We start from the raw sequence: 23581 nt of genomic DNA on the forward strand, positions 1-23581 counted from the left end.
AATCGAGAGATGGTCGAGCGAGAAGCATTCTTACTTTTTGTGAGTTTTTTTAGCAACACACCTTTGTGGGAGACACACCACTTGTCCACCTAAAATTTTAAGGTGATATAGGCTAGTGGGTTCCACCATTTATAAATGTTTAAGTCAACACATTCCTATCCAATGTAAAACTATTTCTCACACTTATTATATTCTCAACATCATCGTCAAATATTACAACAATTGAGAAATATGAAGTTGCTTAAACAAAATATTCAACATGATTTAATTTTCAAAGAAGGCTTAAATTGAATTTGATTAATGATGTTCAATATAACATCAAGAGTTTATACAGTGATAATCGCCGGAAATCATATTCAAATGACTAGATTTATGACAAACATACCCTTATACAACAAATCATTATAAGTAGATAAAATACATCAGCATGTGATTATAGAAAGCAATAAAACTTAAAGTCATACAAATCTATACATAAATCTAAAAGAGATAGGAGAGAGATTGTACACTAGATTTATATTAGTTTAGTGTGTTCGCCATCAGTTTGCGCATATTCCAGTCTTCAATGACGAATCATTGAAAATTTGTTTGATTTTCCATTATATATTTTGCAAGTTAATATACATATTTTTTGATACAACAGATAATCAAGATTAAACTGAACACTTCAATTAAAATTGACAAATTAAATTATTATTTTTAAATAAATAAACAATATGATGCATATAGATATATTTTATTTCAATTTTTGGTTATATATATATATATATATATATATATATATATATATAGATAGATAGATAGATATATATATATATATATGTATATATATATATATATATATATATATATATATATATATATATATCTATCTATCTATCTATATATATATATATATATATATATATATATCTATCTATCTATATATATATATATATATATATATATATATATATATATATATATATATATATATATATATATATATATATATATATATATAGTATATATAGCATAAGTTTTTGTTTTAATCGATAAATGAAATGCTATTAACTACCTAAAAATTCACACATACAATAAGAATTGAAGTTTGATCTTTAACAACCTAACCAATAAATTTCTTTATAACATATTTTAGAATGTGCTTAAGTGTCATAGGTCATTTATGCAAACTTCCCAAAAATATAATAGTATATCTCAATATTTATGATAGAGTTGAATTAGAAAGTGATGATATAGTAATATAGATATAAAATGTGCGAATGTTAAGGGCACAAAGGCATATACATCCTGCGCCGTAAGTTATTATTTTCATGTACAAAGTGGATGAATTAGCAACCGACCAAACCATGCAAAACATGAAATATAGGAGAATGTTGAGTTTGCGTGATTTTAAAGATGACTGCACTAAAACAGAAGTACTTGAAATAATCTAACTATGCAGTTATTTACCGGAAAAATAAAGGCGTGATTTAGGCTTTCTAATATAAAGCGTCATGTTCGCAACATTTTGGTTTTCAAGCAACCATATTATTTCTTTGGTTTTGACAATAAACCGTATTATTTCTTGTCCAAGCACAGTATATTTTTACGTGTATGATATGGTTTCTTTTATTTTCCATATAACTATTGATTTTTACTTTACATTCCAAAATAAAATTTTGACTTTAAAGAAGTTTTGTCATAGGGTTTTGTTTTAAGAATGATAATGGATAGGACTTGGAGAGAGTTCTATAGTATAGTATTTGTCTTTATTTATTGTAGTTTTGAAAAAATTCTCATACTCAAACTCATATTCGTGTAGACATTAATTTTAATAATCCATACCCATATTCTATAAGTACCTCAATACCAATACTCGTACTAGTTTGCTTGTGTTTATAATAAAATTAAATCGATTAAATATAAAATATTATATATTTTTAAATTTATTTAAAAAAATAAAAAAGTTATGAATTTTATTGTTGAGTTAAGAAATAAATAAATACTTTTTATTAAAATGTGTAACAGTTCAAAAGAGATATATAATTTTTTTGACTGATAGCGATATATTTTTAAAAAATTAATAAATGTGATGTTTTATATAATATTATAAATGAAATTATATTAATATGTAGTGCGGGTATGGGGTGGAATGAATAGTAAGATATCTGATAAACGTGCATCAAGTCCAAAATTTTGAATCAAAGATATAAAAAAAAGTGAGTCTTTTGAGTTATTGATGAACCCAATTTAAAATTTTAAAAACAAAAAATACTTTAAAAATTAAAGTACACTTTTGTCTTAAATTATTTATCCTTATAAAATATTTAGAGTTTATATACTAGATGATGATTCTTTATCTTTTTTTTTTTTGTCTTTGTAAGTCAGTGTGTTTTTTATTTTCGTTATTTTTTTTTTAGAAATGGTCACATAAAATTAAAATTCTTTTGGTTTTAATCTTTGAATGTTAAAATTCTTTTGGTTTTAGTCCCTAAAATTAAAATCCAAGTGAAATTCAACATTTAAGGACTTTATCCAAAAAAAATACAGGGACGAAAAACAAAAACACGTCAACTTACAAGGACCAAAACATTATTTAAGTCTTATTTATATAAGTAATAAAAATGGAAATTTCATCAAGAAGAAAAAACACATTTAATGTTTGTTCTGGGCCGACCACAAGTCTAACGGCAGTAAAGTCCAATTATGATGAGGTATGGTCTAAGAATGTACATACCAAGACATTGAGGATTTAAGGTACTCACACAACCATGAGACCTGCACCCATTCCTTGTCCTCAGATGATCGCCCAGAATCATATATAATTGGGTTACCCCCTGCGTAAAACGTCAGATCACATGGGGACGACTATAACCATCCACATAGTATCAAATCCAACACTCAACATTTCAAGTATTCGATCATTCACACACTCAAACTTTCTCACACATTCCCTGACTTCGGCGTTGAAGTGCTAACATTGCAGATCCAGCTCTACTCCTTCGTACGAGAAGCTCACTCCACCGTCACATTAGAACTCTATTTCATCCAACATTTATCTAGTTTTGGTTCCTATAAGCAACAATGGCACCGTATGTGGAAATCGACGTCTGATTCTCACAAATTTCCACAATCAAATTCTTTTAATCTAAAAGTCGTGAATTTCAATTGCGATCACTCTTGAAAAAGGACGATGATTTCAAATCCAACTTTTGAAGTCATCACAAAGCTATCAAATAAAATATCATTCCCATACTTTGTCATTTCTTCGATTGATGATCGATCATTTAGCAAGGAAGATGCGAACAAAAACCACCCAATGTGAAACTCTTCAAGACTGCCGACGGTAAATAAGAGGCAGAACTGAGGTGTAAAGTTGTAGGTTTTCATGTCGCCCATTTGTTACCTTGCTTGTGTAACCGAGGTGAAATACATTTCACATTCGAGGTGAAATGGGGTTATTTGTAGTAGTGAAAACACCTCTTAGAAAACGAAACATGTAGATGAAACACTTACAGTAGAAACTCTAGACTCTTTCTTCTGTAATTTTGGAAACAACTTCAGCTTCTGGCCACTTTGTTAAGTAGTCAACCCTCACGAGTAAGAACATCAGTTGACCGAGCACTAAGGGAAAGGGACCAAAGATGTCCACGCTCCATTGATAAAAGAGTCAGGGATGTGGAACCTTGTTTTGCAGGTGATATGCTTTCTACATAGACATCTACTTTTGATGATGACAACTAATGTATTATGATAATTCAAGTATGAACAATTAAGCGGCTAACGATGTAAACCATATCATTAGGGTTTGACGGAATTGACTTTCCGATGATGGGCAAGGATTCCTTTGAAAATAATTGGTATTTCTCCATATGAGAAATGGAAAGGAATATCATAAAATATTGGTTACTTTAGAGTGTGCGGATGTGTAGAATATTACAAGAATATGGAATCCAAAAGAACTAAATTAGGTCCTCGATGGATCAGATGTGTCTTCATAGGATATGCACCCAACAACAAAGCATGTAGACTTTTAAACTTAGAGTCTAATGTAATTGTTGAATCCCGAGATGTGGAATTATTAGAAAATATTATTACAAAGGATAAGGAACTTGAGAATCCCACGATTGAAGAATCTTGTAATAAAAATTCTACGCAGATTGTTGAAACACAACCCGAACTTAGAAGAAGCAAAAGGGCATGAAAAGCTAAGGATCTAGGACCAAATGAATTCAATTCTCAACTTATTTTCGTTTATCTAGTTGAAAGAAATATCAAGCATGATGTTCATAAGATTCCTATTATTCTTCAAGGGGGAGATGATCCTAAAACTTATAAAGAAGCATTAGCTTCAAGGGATGCTTCTTTTTGGAAGGATGTTATCCAAGACGAAATGGACTCAATTATATCAAACCACACTTGGGAACTAGTCGATATTCCCAAGGGATCAAGACCCATTGGATGCAAATGGATGTTTAGAAAAAGTATCACGGTAATGATACATTAAACACCTACAAGGCTATATTAGTAGCAAAAGGGTTTAGACAAAAGGAAGGTGTCGATTACTTTGGCACATTTGCACCACTAGCAAAAACTATGACCATTAGAATATTATTTGCACTAGCTTCCTTGAATAACCTTATTGTTCATCAAATACATGTTAAAACAACATTCTTAAATGGAGATCTCGATGAAGAAATCTACATGGAGCAACCAGAAGGCTATGTGCTTCCTGGAAATGAACAAAAGGTATGAAAACTTGTTAAATCCTTATACGTTTTAAAACATGCACCAAAACAATGGCATCAAAAATTTGACTCTGCCATACTTTCAAATGGGTTTATTCCAAATTCTTATGACAAATGCTTGTAAACAAAGGTACGTGGAAACATTGTAATGCTTCTATGTCTATATGTTGATGACATGTTGATTATTAGCAATGAAATGGACGGAATCTTAGAAACAAAGAGATCACTAACTTCCACATTCAAGATGAAAGATCTTGGACTAGTTGACACGATATTAGGGATCAAAGTAAAACGAAATAGTGGGAGTTATGAACTTAATCAAACACATTATATTGAAAAAATATTGGAAAAGTCCAAACACCTAAACTTTAAGGAAGTAAACATTTCATTCGATCCTAGTGTAAAACTTCAAAAGAACAATGTGAGAGTTGTGGCACAATTGGAATATGCAAGTGAAATTTTTAGTGAGTAAGATGAGTAGATTTAATAGCAATTCAAATGATGAACATTATAAGGCCATAACTAGGATTTTCAGTTACTTGTTAAAGACCAAAAATCTTGGCCTTCAGTATGGTAGGTTTTTTGACATACTAGAAGGATGTACCAACGCGAGTAGGATATCGAGTGTTGGAGATTATAAATCTACAACTGGGTGGATATTTACATTAGCTCGAGGTGGTATTTCTTAGAAGAGGAAGAAACAAACATGCATTACTCTCCCAACCATGAAAGTAGAGTTCGTGGCTCTTGAGTCCGCTGGACAAGAAGCAGAATGGTTGAGGGACCTTCTATTGGAGGTTCCATTAGCTAAAGACAATGTTTCAAAAATGTTGATACATTATAATAGTCAAGCCACCCTAGTTAGAGCATTCAATGAAGTATACAATGGAAAATTTAGACACATAGGTCTTAGACACTCTCTCGTGATAAAATTAATCAAGGATGGGATCATTTCACTGACATATATACAAACAAGCTATAATTTGGTTGATCCGTTTACTAAACCACTGGCCAGAGTTTTAATAAAGACTACCTCAAAAGGTATGTGATTAAAACTCCTTGAATAAGGGTTCCGACAACGATAGCAACCCAATCTTAAGTTAAAAAAACGTAACCTAAGATTCAATGGGTAACAACAAGTCGTTGATTTGAATGTCTGTGCAACATTTTGTGACAATGTTGACTATTACATATTGAGGGTTAAGTTTTTTCAAGAAACTCTTGATGAAATTCTATATCGATGATATGTATCTCAAGAAATAGATACAAAGGAAACTTCACCTATATGAATTTCGGAATGGTGTCGTCTTAAAGTGAGAGTTGGAGTTTCTCTCATGAAAAATTCATGAAAACAAGAAAAGCACATGACCAAAAATAGTGTTAGGCGAGAGATCTAGCCGGAGAACCTTTAAGGGGTTTTGTGTTTAGTAAAGTCAATCTGATCACATGGGATAACGATTTAAAGCATAGCTACATAACGTTCTGATGAGGCTTTGAGTTGTATTTACTAAGGTAAATTTCAAATTGAAAGATACTTATCTGTATTAACATTCTTTTGTTTTTCTTATTCTAAAATTGGATTTGTCATTATTAGATTAAGTGGGGGATTGTTGTAATTTATGAAGTTAATTACAAAAATATGTTTCAAAATGACAAAATAGTAAAAGTGAGTAAATGCTAATAAATGCATGAGATATAGTCTCACGTAGAAAGATTTACTCACATTGAAAGTCTTTATAAAGAGTTAATATCATTAACTCAATAAATGGACAAAAGAAGATAAAGTGTCATATAGACAAGTATGGTGATCCGAAGCATTATGCCACTTGTCTCATTCATACAACACCTCGCTGATGTATCGGCAACACCGGCTCCAAGTCCGTGGTCGTAAAGGCGCTAATGGCTGCTTGTAGGTGGCATTTGAGCACTTGGGCACGACGCTCTAAGACATTCGAGAAGGCTAAATTATCTTGGATATTTCTAATTCGAAACTCCATGACGTTCGAGAATACTTAAATTACTATAAAAAAAATATATTTCATTCAAAATAAGTCTGCATTCATTCAATTTCGAAGCATTATCTAACACTTTCTAGATACATAAACTATTTTACATAATTTGAAATATTGAACTAAGTACTGTACTCTTTGAAAATGTTAATTTGACGAGCAGGGCCTAATTTGTTTGATACGCAATAGCTACACTAATCAATTAAATTAGAAAATTTAGTTTTCACCATATTTTCATCAGTAAAAATTAAACTATTGAATAAATACACGTAACATTTTCATCAATAATCTCCACATGTGTTTTGACAAACAAAAAGAGATATGTATATAGCCCATGTGCCTATCGGTTTGTATTGTATCCTTTGTCATCTCCTCTTTTATATTCCTCTTCCTATTTAGGTATGAATGGATGAATCTGTTAAAAAACCTCATTCAATTTAATTCATTTTTAAACAGTACTATAGTAATATACCAAATCCATTAGAACCAAAACTAACTATTGGATGATTAACCAACAAATGAAGGGAGGACATACGCAAAGGCCATTTCCGGCAAAACAGCCTCCAAGTTTTCGCTCTAAACTTCAATCAATTTTCACTTTCTATAACTTTGTACAGTTAATAAAACACATGAAAAAACTAACATAAACTATTCACTTTGTAGTAATTAACCCAATATTCCAAATGCTTATAGCTATAAATACTCTCCTCATAAACCGTTACAACTCACACACCCCACTATCTTCACCACTTCTACCACTCCATCTTCCAATTCCTCTAATCATTCATTCTTCAACATTTCGACAAAATGTCAAACAATAACTATCCTCTTCCTTTCCTCTTCCTCATAATCACACTCTCATGTTCCTTCAATTTCTCAACTGTTACATCATCCACATACAATGTAATCCAATTCGGAGCCAAACCAGACGGAATAACCGATTCCACTAAAGCTTTCCTAAATGCATGGACTAAGGCTTGTTCGTCTCCATATCCCGCAGCAATTTACGTTCCACAAGGGAAATTCTTACTTGGAACTGTAACATTTAATGGAAATTGTGCTAACAAAGCTATTTCCATAACCATTGATGGTACTTTGATTGCCTCATCTAATTACCGTGTCGCCGGTAAAGCCAGTAACTGGTTGAGCTTTCAGAATGTAGACGGAGTTTCAAGTCGCGGCGGAGTGCTTGATGGCCAGGGTACTGCCTTGTGGAATTGTAAAAATTCTAACACAAGGAATTGCCCAACCGGAGCCACGGTAATGTCTATCATGCATTAGCATTGCACATGATTAATAGTTCCAGGTTTTATTAATAATTAATTTAAGTGTGGATCATGTAACTGTTAATTTGCAACTACTCTTATTTGAAGATTTTATTTTATAAGGTGATGAGAGTGGTTAATTTTATTTGGTTATGGTTTTTCAGACATTGGAATTTTTCAACTCAAAAAACATTATGATAAGTGGATTGACATCTATAAATAGTCAAATGTTCCACATAGTGTTCTATGGATGTCAGTATGTAAAAACACAAGGCGTAAAAATTGTGGCGGCTGGAAATAGCCCTAACACCGACGGTATTCATGTCCAAATGTCCTCCCATGTCACCATTGTCAACTCCAAAATTCAAACCGGTGACGATTGTATCTCGATCGGACCTGGCACTAATAATTTATGGATTGAAAAGATTGAATGTGGACCGGGACACGGAATAAGGTAACAAATCTCTTTGATATTGATAATTTTTGTTTTCTTATATAAAAAACATGAAATTATTTTTGTTGGAATGGCTATAGTAATGATTTGTTTGATACTAATTGCAGCATTGGAAGCTTAGGATGGGAATTAAACGAACCAGGAGTACAAAATGTGACTGTTAAAACAGTTACATTTACAGGAACTCAAAATGGTGTTAGAATAAAATCATGGGGTAGAGCTAGCAATGGATTTGTTAGGAACGTCTTTTTCCAAGATGCAATTATGGTTAATGTCCAAAACCCAATTGTTATTGACCAGAATTACTGCCCAAACAACAAAAACTGCCCCGGTCAGGTTGGTTTTCTATTTAACATATTGGATGCTATACACCACTGGTATAATTTTTACATGAAAAAAAGCTGATTTATATTTTTGTTGAAATTATTATATCAGGCGTCTGGAGTTAAAATCAGTGATGTGACATACCAAGATATTCATGGAACATCAGCAACACAAGTAGCTGTGAAATTTGATTGTAGTTCAAAGTATCCATGCAGTGGGATTAAATTGGAGGATGTAAAACTTACATACAAAAACCAAGTAGCTGAAGCATCTTGTAACCATGCTGGTGGTGCTGCATTGGGTTTAGTTCTACCAGAGAGTTGCTTTTAAAATATAAATTTGCTAGAAAGATTCTTGATATATAGATAATGAATTCATACTAATAACACTACGTTGTAATTTGAAAAGTTACTAGTTTTTGGTTCATTGTTGGATCACATTGAAACCTGGTCTTGCAATTGTTGTGGACAATATAGAAAGTCCAATTTTTTATTACATGATTGTATTTCTAATATTCAAAATTTATACGCATATATTTGTAACAGGAAAATTAAGGGTATATGATTTATATTGGAATTTTTATAGATATTCTTTTTGTTTGGACTTATTTAATTTTAAACTTTCAAACTATTGAGATCATATATGTATTGGCTTTTTATTCTTCCATTAGATTGCATCATTTCAATCACTTGATGAATGGTTAAACTAAAACACTAGTCTATCACAAAAACAATCTTAAAGGAGCTGCAACAATTACTGCCAGAAGGAATTACAAAGATTTTGTTCGCTTAAGATTAATCTAAACAAGCCGATAATTGAAAAATTATGTTAGGAATTTCACAATAAAAGATTGGACTTTTTTCATGGTTTTAAATCCTAACAATTGATACTTTCATCGAGAATCTATAAGAAAAAGGCTACCATCAGGATGGTGTCCATAGAGTGAAAATTAGATAAAAATACTCGGTTTAATATTTAAGGTATGGGGTTTTTGTATCTAAGGGACTAGTCTTTTAAGTTGGATTTTCTTTATTGATATCTAAAAAGCTAATTTATAGGTGGTAGTTCATCTTGTTGGAACAAAACTCAACCAAGAACACTCAATCAATCACATGCACATGAATGATCCACTCGAATTTGCTTTAGTTTTATTTATACACATACACACACATTTTGCACATTTGATTCAATTGAAGAAAGAGATGAAGATTGAGAAGAAGAGAATGAGATACACACTTGCATTTTTCTTTTTTGTTTTTGGTTTATCACCATCGGTATAGTCCGGTTTGAGGGTCAATTCTGACATCAAGTGATTCCAGCCCCCTCCCGATCGTGCACTTTTGAGTATTCATAAAACAATGTATATAGAGTTGCAGCAACAAAACCCTAACTAACTACTCACACTAATTGTCATAACTAACTTAGTTAAAACACAATTTTATTATGGGCCATGCTAACATGTTAAGGATACTATAATTAGAAAAAGTTAAATATAATTAAAAGTAATAAAGTCATATTTAAAGTTTCGATACATTGAAATCACAAGTTTCTAGAAAACATTTCTGTAAATATCTCATTAACTTGTGCCCTTGGGGCACATGTTAGTTTTAAATTTTATTATTAACTACCTATTACTTGTATTCCAAGTAAGACACATACAAACAATAAATTGTATTCAACACACCACCTAATTCATTGTGTCAAGCTCTCTACACCTATTAAACTTTTAAACTTCTTGAACACTTCCACTGCTTTTGTCAAAATGTCTGCAACTAATTAGTCTTCACTTCTACAATGCTCTAGACATGGTCTTCCATTGCTAACTTATTCCCTAAGGTAATGCAATATCACCTCTATATGTTTTCTCTTACCATGCGCAATAGGATTTTTGACCAAATGTATGGTTGATATGTTGTCAATCTTCGCGGTCATGGCTCCGGAGAATTTGCCTTCAATTTCCTCAATCAAATTCACCAACCATATGCTTAACAAGAACATAGTGACGTTACAACGTACTCTTCTTCACATGAGGACAAACCACCACATATTCCTTTCTTGAGCTCCAAACTACTGGTGCACCACCTGCATGAACACGTAGTTTGTCGTTGATCTTTTATCATCAGCATCACCTCGCCAACTAGATTCAATGTATTGAACGAGCTTACATTTTTTCCCTTTGTCTGCTGCTAGAAAAAAGCCATAATACAATGCGCCTCTTAGGTGTGACAATTTGGACTTTTGCATGAATCTACTTACCATTCCTACACTATATGCAAGGTCAATTCTTAGGTGAAAAGGATACCTAAATGATCCAATGAGCCATGTGTATAGAGTTGGATGAATATCTCCCTCATCTGAGTCCTTTTTCAATTGCATTCTTGGCTCAACTGGTATTATTTTCGAGCTGCAATGCTCTATCTTAATTCTCTTGCGTATCTCAGTTGCATATCTCTTGTAAAACTCGATTCCAAGGAAAAAGAGATGTTGCCAAAATTAGTCATCTCAAATTTCTTCCTTAGGTTCATGTTGAAATCTTCAGTTTCCTTCTTGCAACTGCTAGTGATTAAAAAATCATCAATATATAGGCATATAATTATCAAATCATTATTTCTACATCTTAGGACATACACCTCACGCTCATATGCATATTTCATGAATTGTATCTCTCTTAGAAAATCATCAATCTTATTATCCAAGATCTTTGTGCTTGTTTAAGTTCATACAAATCTCTAATTTAATTGAAATAATACTCAAAATTAATTAAAATTACACAAATCTCTAATTTTCTAATAAACTCAATCATTCCAATAAATAAATTAAATATAATTAATTAAATACTTAATGAATGTTACTCTTGTCAAACTTTTTTTCCTTCTATACCCTAATTGCTACCACCACCTATATGGCAACCTTAATTTTCACTTTGTTTTTTATTTGATGAATTGGCATCTTGCTGATAGTTTATACCACTCGAGTTGTTGTGACCACCTCAAACTTTGTTGTCATTCCATTTTCCTTTACCCTTCTTATCTCTATTTAATATGCATGTAATGCAACCTATACTTTTTCCTTGCTTGCAGTCATCGACACCATTATTTGTTCATGTGATTCAAGAAACCCTTGCAATTCTTATTTTGTCAAACTTGACAAGTATTTGAATTATTCTATGGCGACCATGATATAATCAAATTTTGGGGACAAAGATCTCAATATCTTTGCTACTGCAAACTTGATTGAAATCAACTCACCACACACCTTGATTTGGTTCCCCAACCTAGTCACTCTTTTAAAGAAATTACTTATGCTCTTATTTTCCTCCATATGAAATAAATCATACAAGTAATCTCACCTCCTTCACCTACTCAACACCACCAAATGATTGATCCAATATATCTCATACTTTCTTTGATGAACCAACATCTCCAACCTTCTCAAAATTTTATGAATCAACACATTGATGAATTATAAAGAGAACTTCATAACCCTTCTTATTCAATTCTTTATGTGCTTCTTCAAATCATTTGTGGCACGATCGTTAATTGGTGTAACACCATTCTTCACAAGATCCCACATATTTTTATAGCAAAACACCACTTTCATCTGATTTCACCAATTATCGTAGTTCTTTCCCTTTAGATGGAAATATTTGTTGGAAAACGACCATTTGGATGAGAAGTCATTGCTCAAGATCACCCAAGAATTGATCAAGAGGCTCTAGATACTAGATGTTGGAGCAAAACTTAACCATGGACACTCAATCACATTCACATGAATGATCCACTCGAATTTGATTAAGCTTTATTCTATCTCTCTCAGACACATGGAGACATATACGCTTGTGTGTATACACACACAGACACTTTACACCTTTGGTTTAATTGAAGAAAGAGATGAAGATTGAGAAGAAAAGGATGAGATACACACTTACACATTTCAATGTTCACAATATAATGTTTATAGTGTTGTCACTTGAACTACAAGTAACCAACATCTCATATTGGCATTCCCTGATTTGCTAAATAACATATCCAATTGCCCCATTCCTTTGGATTATAGGAGGACATAAAAATTATAGATAATGGCATTCTGACTCTGAAATATCCATATGACTTCATTGCAAAACCACATATGGTTGCCTTATGGAATAAGTTTCCTTGAATTCCTTGCATTCCCCCTTCTAAAATTCATGTTGATTTGGAGAATCATTCACAATAAACTTTCATCTGAAGGCCTTAATAATCCTTTAGTGTGTTCTTCATGTCAAAAGGAATCTGAAACAACTTTGCATGTAATATTTCTAGTTTGCATCTTGCATTTGAAACTATTTTTTAAGCACCTTTATCATTCCTTATTCCATTAGATTCCTTAGTGATTGCTCTAAGGCCATGGATATGGATTGGTCCCCTCAAGGTCAAGTAGTGGTATTCTCTTGTGTGACTCACTTTTTCAATGTTATTTGGATGATTAGAAACAAGCACAAATTTGAAAATAAATTTATTTATTGAAAAATTTGTATCACCTCCTTTTCTTTTTAGTGTTCTTCTATGTGGAAATTTCCACATAGAAGAACACTAAAAGAAAAGGAGGTGATACAAAGCAATATATGCTATTGAAGTTTTATGGCAAATTCTCCCACTTTGTCAGATCAAATGCAACATTGCAGGTTCAACTTTAGGGATTCCTTCTTTGTGTGCTTGTGATGGCATTTTCAGAAATGACTTGATGGATCACTTGGATAGTTTCTCTTCTTTTATTGGTCCAGACAATGTGTTTTTCTCTATATTAACTGGTGCAATGTTAGCATTAGAGGGTTTGGATAAAAAATTTAAGAAGCTTTGGCTAGAAACAAGTTTAATGGTAGTGGCATTTTTAGGTAATTTGATGGATCACCTGGAAAGTTTCTCTTCTTTTATTGGTCCATACAATATCTTTTTCTTTGTAGCAACTGATGCAATGTTGGCTTTGGAGGATTTGGATAAAAATTGGAAGAAGCTCTGGCTAGAAAAATATTTAATGATGTTTGTGAAAGCTTTTTCTAATCATTCTCTTGTCCTCTGACGCATCAAAACTAGGTTGAAAATTCTAGTAACTCACACGCGATGTCGTACTGGATGTTAGGACATCCACAATCACACAGAATAATACTTTAAAACAGAAGTGCATAAAAACGTAAAGAACACAGCGAATTATTGGTATACAACAATACCTACTCTGAGGGCTACCAAGCTAGGGAGGGAATCCAATATAAGCAGTATTAATTCATAGTTAAACTCCCCCGTTTACAACTCCTCACTTAAGACCTACCCAATGTAATTTCAATCTAATCCTAGACCTAAGTATCTCCACTCACTCCCCCTCAATCACAGCAGTGATTACATACATACATTAATCAAATAAGAGAGAAGACACACTTCAAAATACACCTTGATCTGCTTAAAAGCTTCAATCAAGAGACACACAGTCATGCTTAAAAGCTTAGAGTGACAAAATACAAAAACAATTTATTCCAATACAATCATCAAAAGACAATTGCTTGGAGTACAAGAGACTAAACACACAGACACAGAACTACGGTTCTTCACAATTAACAAATCTCTCTGCGTTCCAAATTAGGATTGCAGTCTTCTTATATGCAGCTATTGGGCCTCGGGCTTTCCAAGAAACAAATTAGGGTTAACCAAGTTAACCTAATTCACACATCACCAGGCTGTTACAGAATGTGCTGTTAACGAAATCTTCTAGGAGAAATATTCAGCACACAATAAAATGTTTCCTAAATTGTAGATTTAGAGAAATCAGGAAACATAATTGTAAAACATAACAGCTCCTGCTGACAAACATGAATGTCATGACATCGGTCATGACATTCACTAACAAAACCTGTATTAGCTTAGACATATGCAGTCTGCATAACACCATATAAAGCATGTCATGACATTGGTCAAGACATTAAACACCCAGGTATGTTTTACCACAAATGCAACCAACATGAAAACACCTACATATGTGGTTAAATTGCTAGCACATATCTCACTCAATGGACATCATGGTATCCCATATTTATAGAGAAGACAACACATGTGTTGATATACTTTCTAGTTTTGGTTTTGCTTCTAAGAGATTATTTAGTTTAACCATATTCATGATACTATTACTAGTGATTTCTTGTATAACAAACTAAACGTGCCAAAGCTTAGAGTCGGCTCTTCTGGATGAATTTTGGTTAGTCCCTCTCTTTCTCTTTTGCCTATTCTCTTCTTTGAATATATTGGCTTTACTTTTGTTTTTATTTATAAAAAAAGGTACATATTCTTTTGTATAAAAAAAGGGGTCTTAAGGCTCAAAGAAGACAACAGCAAAAATAAAGGCTAACAAAAATATCTAACAAGTCTAGAAATTGAGCGATTTTATCAACTAACATAACTTTCAAATCATGTTGCGAGATTTGAAAGAGTGAAGAGTTTATTGTTGTTTGATGCAAGACTGTAACTAAATAGCCAATTAACATACCAATTTTCTTTACGCAGAGAATGAACGAACTTGATCTGCCAATTCTTTTAATTGTATGTTTGATTATGTAGTGACGAGAATTAATTATGAGTGAAATGATTTTGTAGACTTGATTTTGATTAAAAGTGAGATGGATGTAAGATAATTTATGTAAATGTAAGTTCAACAAATTCTTTTATAAAAATCACATTTAATCTCAAAAGCAATAAATTTTAATTTTAAATATAATCAATTCAGGAAGTAAAATCAATTCTACTATAAAATACATAAACACCTCAAAATTATTTTAAAATCAATTTTACACATTTAAAATTAATTTTGCCTCTTTCAAAAGTCAAGCTAACATACACCGAGTCATCTTATTTTATATACTAAAGCTGAAAAGTTGCGGTCATTTTTAAACTTATGATTGATCACATCTATCCTGACCCAATAAAATTTGCAGTTCTCTCTTACGATTAATAGTTATTTGTAAGAAATGGAATAGTACTAGACTACTAGTTGAAGCAAATTATGAATGAGATTATAATTAATTATTTTCGTTCGGATTAACAATATTTTGTATTTCCTGTCAGCAACGTTGGGATAAGGTTGATCCAGAACAACCTTTAAGCAACGACATCTAAAGAATAGTTTTCGAGGCAACGAATCTTTAGTTAGTGTAAAATTTTATTTTATTATAATTTAACTGTAATACATACGTAGAGCTGTTAAAATGGGCTAATTCATATGTGCCGGCCTATGAAACCCGAAAAATTATAGGATTTAGGCTTTAAAATTAGAGCTTATATTTTTCAGGGCATTTTTAGTCCAGTCCTAAAAAGCGCGCTATCTATTAAGGCTAGTCCATATGACCCATGGTAGTCCATTAGGCCCGCATAACTATAAAATTTAAAAAATATATATTAATATTTATATTGTTTACTCCAAAATATCATATTGATTTTTCTCTCCTCACTAAATTTTATCTTTATTTTATTCGATCTTTCACTTTTAAATATGATACATTAATATAATTAACTTTTAGATTGTATTATATTAGTTTTTCCGTTATTTTAAATATTCAAGTATTATTTTATACAATTTGGATATATATTGTATTTAAAAACACATTATAGTATTTATAAGAGATAATATAGTACTTAAAAATGTATTATGTTTAAAATACTATAATTTGTAATTTTAGTTATAATAAATATTATGGAGTTTTTATTTTAATTTTTTTAATTAAAAAAGTCTGTTTAGGGTCGGGTAGCCCAAAGTCCATCTAAGGCCGAGCTCGGATAGTAATTCTCGAGTCTATATTAAACCGGGCCTTTTTGACCCAACCTTAAAAAGCCCAAGGTCTTCAGGGCCGGCCCGCTTAGGGCCGGGTAGCCATTTTGACAACTCTATACATATGTATCTTCTGAAACTTACTAAAGCACAATTTAACTATGATCAAATTTTGAATTATGTGCAACAGTATTCATTATTTTAATTTTCAAATGAATATCATATATAAAAAAATTTAAAATGAATTATATAAATAATAAAATTGTCAAAAACTAAATATTATTATCATTTTCATCAATTTGATTTTTTTTTCTAAAAATTAGTTAATTTATAAATGTCAACAATTTGTTTATAGAAATTAGATTTAGATTAACATTTTACATCTATTTAACTCAATTAATACACATCAGTTGAACTATTAAAGTCACTCATTTAACTTTTTTTACAAATATTATTATTACTATTAATAAAAGTGTTTTATAATTATCTTTTAAATACCAATAAACATAAATTTTGTACTGTATTAAAAATATCGCTAAACCAATTTTAGATTATTAAATTCAAAATAATGTATACAAAAATTATCTTAAAAAACATTTTATGCAAAAATTACTTTTTTTAGTTACATAAACAATACGACATCACTTTCAAAAAAAAATTATTTGAGTACTGCACAAATAAAAAATTAATTAGATTGATTTTAATAATAAAATTAAAATAAACACTTAGATATTTTAGAGTTATTTAGATACACTCATCATTCAAGTGTACAGTGTCTAGTGATGTTATTGGACCTATGAAACTGAAAAACCATCTGAGAATCGGTCTATTGAAATCGAACCAATAGACCGGTTGAAATGTTACTCAGTCCGGGAATCGATAATTTTTTTATCTGATATCAAAAATGGATACTATATTGGATATTTATTGGATACTTTTGTCGGATATTCGAAGTAACGGTCTAGAAAAATAGTTCATCAATGTTTCGGTCCAGTCCAAATTTACCCAATTACTATTTCGGTCCGGTTCTCGGGATAGCAAATACTCGGACCAGACCGATAACAGCTATAATAGTGTTACATCATCTTTAATATTAATTTGTTTAAATAATAAATACAATTTATTTTGAAGTATCAGTATTCAACAAACATTCAAAATAGCTAAAAAAAATTCAATAAATAAAAAAATTGTAATGAAAGATAATACTAATAAACTTGTACTAGTATGAAATTGTCCTTTTCTCATAATTAGAAAGAATTGTAGATTAGGTTTACCAAATAAAATAGTATTATATATTAAGAAACAGAACAAAAAATTCTTGTTCACATGGTTTTTGTTTCATCTATTTCTCAGTAACTTGTAAACTCTCTTCTCTTACATCTTTCCCAATAATTCTTCAAGCCACTAAAGTTAGGATGCTGCAGATTTCCAAGAAATTCACACCATTCTTTATTGTATTCTTCATAGCATTTTCTGTTGTTCTCATCACGCACTCAAAATCAAGTTTCTTTCTCTTTGAGGTGTTTACAAGTGACAAGATGCAATTAGTTGGAGAAAATAAAAATGCTCACAACATTACAAATGTTACAACCAATAGAGGAGAAGTTCATAACATATCAGGTCACAACTTCAAAGGAGACTATAACAATGTCGAAAATAACACCGCGTCAAAGGTAAGTAACAATTTTTTTAATCAATAAGATTAGTGATTAGACTCATTACAAAATCAAGTCACTCAGTCTTATATACTCATCTTATTTTTTCTTATGTTTTTTGTGTTTGGCTATGGTCTAAAACTTACTCTATTTCCTTTATGGACTTGGCAAATTTAAGGTGGAAGAAAAGTTTGAAAATGGCTCATTGATAAGTTACACAAATAAAATAGAGAAATTTCTTGATGGACTTCTAGATTCTAGATTTGATGAACCATCATGCATGAGTAGGTATGAATCTCATTTATATCGCGAAGCTTCCCCTCATAAACCTTCTTTATATTTAATATCGAAACTACGAAACTATGAAGAAATTCATAGAAGGTGTGGACCTAATAGTAAAGCTTACCACAGAAGCATGACAAAGATTTTACATTCCAAGAGCATTAAAGGTGATGCTGCAATGTGCAAATATCTTATTTGGAAACCCGCTAATGGTTTAGGGAACCAAATGGTTAGCATGGTTGCGACATTTCTATATGCTCTCCTCACAAACCGCGTGATGCTCGTAAGTTTCGGGAAAGACAAACAAGGTCTATTTTGCGAACCGTTTCTGAATTCCACTTGGCTATTACCAGAAAACTCTCCATTTTGGAATGAAAATCATGTTGAAACATATCAAAGCATGATAGAGAAGGAAAAAGCTAACAATAATTCAAATCTGGATTTGCCTTCAGCACTTTTTCTCAATCTACAATACCAAAAAAAAATTCATGAGAAGTTTTTTCATTGTGATGATAGTCAAGCTCTTCTCGTTAGGGTTCCTTTGTTGATTTTGCGATCAGATCAATATTTTGTACCTTCTCTTTTCATAACGCCTTTTTTCAACAACGAACTTGAGAAAATGTTCGTCGAAAAAGACACGGTTTTTCACCATCTAGGACGCTACCTCTTCCATCCTTCGAATTCGGCATGGAGACAAATCACAGATATCTATCAAAGATACTTGGCTAAAGCAGATGAGAAAATAGGCCTTCAGATAAGAGTTTATAAGCCTACCGCAACTCCTCAGCAAGTAATCATGAATCTAGTTTTAAATTGCACACTAGAAAATAACCTCCTTCCGAAAGTACTTGATATAAAAAGTTCATTCTCTTCTATTGGCAAAGACAAAGCGATTAAGAAGGTAGTTCTTGTGGCGTCTTTAAATCCACAATACGGTGAGAATTTAAAGACGATGTATATGAATAAATCAACGGTTACAGGACAAGTAATAGAAATTTTTCAACCAAGTCATGAAGAGCAGCAAAAATTTTATGACAATGAGCATAATATGAAGGCTTGGGTTGATATGTACTTGCTAAGTTTATCTGATGTATTGGTTACTACTTCTTTGTCTACTTTTGGTTATGTAGCTCAAGGTTTGGGAAATTTGAGGCCTTGGATACTTTATAAGGTAGTAACAAATAAAACTCATTTTCCAGCTTGTGAAAGAGAGTTCTCAATGGAACCTTGTTATCATTCTCCTCCTAAGCATTTTTGTAGTGGAAAGCCTATAATAGAATTTTCTTCTTCTTTTCTCTATATGAGGGAATGTAAGGATTATGGTTTTGGTGTAAAGCTTGTTAATTAATGGTTTTAAATAGTTAGAGATGTTTCATGGCTATACTACTCTTTTAGATTTATTATGCAAAATTGAAAGTGCAAAATCCCTTACTGATATTCTAAGTTGTAACTATGTGCTTCTTTTTTAAGTTAGAATTAGAAACAGAACACAAATCTCTTGTTGACCGTTTTCTAAAAGCCTGGGTAATAGAGCCCATAAAAATATTGAATACTTAAATTAAAATCAACTAAAGTGATAATAAAATCCCTAATTTCACTATACACATTCTCCAAAAAAATTGAAATTCACAAAAAAGAAAAGAAAAAAAAAAAAACTTACACATCAAGAAAGCAATGCTGATAGAATGGAAGAGAGGAGACGATGATTCAATGCAGTGGCGGTGGTCGGTATGAAGAAGGAAAGCCGCCGGTCGCGAGCCTACAGCGGCGGTGGATGACGAGCTTTCGTTCGTCGTTCTTGTTTCATCGTTGTTCGTATGCAATGGTGGACGGTGGTACTGGGACGGGAGACAGATAGTGATGAATCTGAGGTTTTAAAAATGGAGTGAAAGTGAAAACGCGAGAAGAATGAAAATGCTGCAAGGTATTGTTATCATAAGGATAAGTGTTTTTTATAGGGGTGTTCGCGGGCCGGTTTGGTTCGGTTTTGAGAGAATCCGATACCCAAACCGATTAAAATTAAATGGATTGGTTTGGATTGGATTTATAAATTTTTGCGATAAAGCCCAAACCGAACCGATCCGAGAAACAACGGATTGGTTTGGGTTGGATTGATCGGGTAGATAAAAATTGCAAAAATATTTTTGAAAAATAACTTATTTACAAAAATTAATTTTTCATAATATTATAAAAAATATAATATTAATAGTGTTCAAATTTAAATATTATACTACAAATTTTTCTCCAATAGATTCAAAAATATCTCACAAAAATAATATCTAAGATTAAGACTTTTAATCTATAACTAGTCACTTGAATTAATATAATAAAGAATGTGTTTCATAACTTTATGTTCATTTATCATATTGCACTATCAATTTTCTAATAACAAATTAAAATAGCATAACTTGTCCACACACAACATTTTATTTTTTTTCTTATTGAAGTTGAATGCTTTGTAGTAATTTTCATGATAATTAATTATGGTTGGTTTGGGTTGGGCTTGCGGGTAGAAAGTTGAAAATCCGATGCCCGAACCGATTGTCATTGGATTTCATTGGTTTGGTTCGGTTCTTGCCCGAACTGAAAAAATATCCAACCCAAACACTATGGTTTGGTTCGGATTCTGGTTTGGTTCGGATTTACCCGAACCAATGAACACCCCTAGTTTTTTACTTATAAAAAATACAAAATTTTATGGGTGCGTGTGTTTGGTAAAAATAGTCGTTAGAAGTTGATAGTTTATAGTTTATGATTAATGATAGATAGTTATAGTTATAGTTAATAGTTGAGATTGATAATTGATAAATTAATTGAAATCTATTTTAATATATAAAAATGAATTACCACCAAATTGCCTTAATTACCCTAATCACAAACAATTAAACATGGTTTTGCATACCCCTGAGCGTCATTTTACATCTAATCATGATTACATTCCAACAGTTTATTTAATGCAAAAGTTCTGTATTGGAATATGAAAAAACCTGCACTATCTTCTATACTGTTATTGCATTGGAACATACATATTAAAAAAACCCTACCTTTTCATTATTTCTCCCTATGTCTATATATTTAAGTCATTATTACTTTTAACTAATTAATTTGTAGATTTTTTATATTAATAATTGGACCGTTGGTTTTCCCCAAATATTGTTTCACGCGTAAAACAAATTATTTTGGCATTTCATCACTTCCAACGCTTCCTTCTCATTATTAAAGTCTCTATTATTTTCCAATGCACATCAATGGGAGCATTTGCTATAAGAATAACTACATGAATAACTCTCCTCATTCTCCAATTTTCTTTTTCCATTAAATTTATTCCCCTTCAACCTTTGGATGAGCGACTGTTTTTTTCAATTTTATTTTTAGGGTTGTATTTTCTTCTTCCTGTTTATTGATTTTTCCTAAATAGTGTTGTTGTTCTCTTTAGATTCGCACATTCAGTCCAGGGATCTGAACGAGAGGGTTGGAGAAATCAGATTCGCTTATGCAAGGTAAGTTATCTATGAATCTCATTCAATCCTCCTTTCAATCTTTAGTTTCTTTTTCTATTAGAAATTTCCTTTTCTCTCTACTTCATATATTTCAGTTCTTCTCCTAACTGATTATAAATTCTATTTTTAATCCCCAGAACAAAAAACAAAAGCAACGCATTTTAGAAATTTGTTCAGAAACTTAAGTATTTCGTGTAACTAAAAATCGACCCCAAAGTCGATGTAAAGATAGTATTTTTAATTATTGTTAATCGATTTTGTTTAATTTTAGTGTTTTTAGTAATGTTTTCAAATGAGTTTTCTGCTATGTGTTGATTTTAACAGAAAAAAGAGCGAGGAAGAGATGGCTAAAGAGAAGGAGCAGAATAATTTATTCAAAGTTGTTGTCAGTCAGCTTAAAGTTCCAACTGGTTATTATTTCACTGCGTAATATTTTTTGGGATTATAGCTAATGGGTTTCTGTTATTCAGGTGATGATGATATGCTGTTCATTGATGTTGTTTGTTTGTTATTGTTTTGGTTTTGATGAGATTTCTTTTTCATTTTTTTTCTTCTGTTGTTTTGGTCTGATGTTATTTAGATACAATGGAGAAATGGAATGCAGAAAGTATTGGAGGCGAAGCAAAATAATCAGAATAAATCGAAAGGAGTATAATCAGAACAAATCAAAAGGAGTATAATCAAAACAAATCAAAATGAGTATAATTAGAACAAATCAACTGACATCTTAGTTTAAGTTGGTTTTTTACAGTTTATGTTACAAATGATTCTAACAATTTTAAATATATAGGTAGGATTTTACTCTGCAAAAATGGAATGGTCCTAAATGACAAATACAGGGATTTCCATGTGTGAGCCGAATGTTGCTTAACAATGAATCTTATTGCGCCCCCTGTGGGGAAGGGGATGAGATGTTTTTTTTTAATGTTTTGTCATACTTTTGTTTTCAGGGGCATAGTCAGGGAAAAAAAAGAAACTAATATATAATAATTTGTTGGACATCTACTTTAGTTTGTGTTATTATTATCAACCTATTTGGATTTTAGTATTTTAACTTATTAAAACTTTCAAACTTGCCTTTTTAGTATTCCAATAAATTGATTTTCGAAATCATAATGTTCAATATTTGATAATTATGTTAATAAATAAAATAAGTATTCATGTATATGATCTAATTAATAAAATAAAATCAATAATTACATATTTCACCATTCATATTTGTACTTTTGAAATTTTCAAAGTTACGATATTTTTCAATATTTTTGTTAGCACAGGTAAACCAAAAGTTTGGTTTTGTCTCTTCGTCTATATTAAAAAAATGAAAACAAAATTATTTTTAAAGTAATATATTGTAATTATTGTATTTTAGTATTTCAACAATAACTCTTTATATTCAAATTTCACAAACATTTATAGTCATCATTATTATTGTCATTAATATTTAACCTAATTATCTTTTTTTTTAAAAATAAAAACGAATTTTTTAATACATGTATTTCAATTAATATATTTTATTATTCCAACAATATTGTATTATAAAAATATTTTTTTAATACATGTCTTCCAATTTATATATT

The 23581-nt window shown here is 31.2% G+C and overlaps 2 protein-coding genes and 1 long non-coding RNA gene across 3 annotated transcripts; all 3 read left to right on the forward strand.

Annotated features, from left to right (window-relative positions):
* Positions 1-7484: 7484 nt before the first annotated feature.
* On the forward strand, positions 7485-9331 carry LOC131607335 (polygalacturonase-like). The gene is made up of 4 exons (XM_058879350.1): positions 7485-7999; positions 8169-8458; positions 8566-8794; positions 8894-9331. Exons 1-4 carry the CDS (start codon positions 7547-7549, stop codon positions 9110-9112), a joined length of 1191 nt encoding a protein of 396 aa, XP_058735333.1. The 5' UTR covers positions 7485-7546; the 3' UTR covers positions 9113-9331.
* Positions 9332-13167: 3836 nt separating this feature from the next.
* Positions 13168-20383, forward strand: LOC131605440 (probable fucosyltransferase 7). Its single transcript, XM_058877791.1, has 5 exons — positions 13168-13203; positions 13318-13368; positions 13427-13800; positions 17868-18240; positions 18401-20383. The coding sequence occupies exons 1-5, from the start codon at positions 13168-13170 to the stop codon at positions 19850-19852; spliced, it is 2286 nt and encodes a 761-aa protein (XP_058733774.1). The 3' UTR covers positions 19853-20383.
* Positions 20384-21712: 1329 nt separating this feature from the next.
* On the forward strand, positions 21713-23020 carry LOC131602484 (uncharacterized). The gene is made up of 3 exons (XR_009284100.1): positions 21713-22004; positions 22329-22474; positions 22585-23020. It is a non-coding gene; the product is annotated as an uncharacterized LOC131602484 (long non-coding RNA).
* Positions 23021-23581: the final 561 nt, after the last annotated feature.

Source organism: Vicia villosa, linkage group LG5, assembly GCF_029867415.1.
Source record: "Vicia villosa cultivar HV-30 ecotype Madison, WI linkage group LG5, Vvil1.0, whole genome shotgun sequence".
Taxonomy (NCBI): Eukaryota; Viridiplantae; Streptophyta; class Magnoliopsida; order Fabales; family Fabaceae; genus Vicia; species Vicia villosa.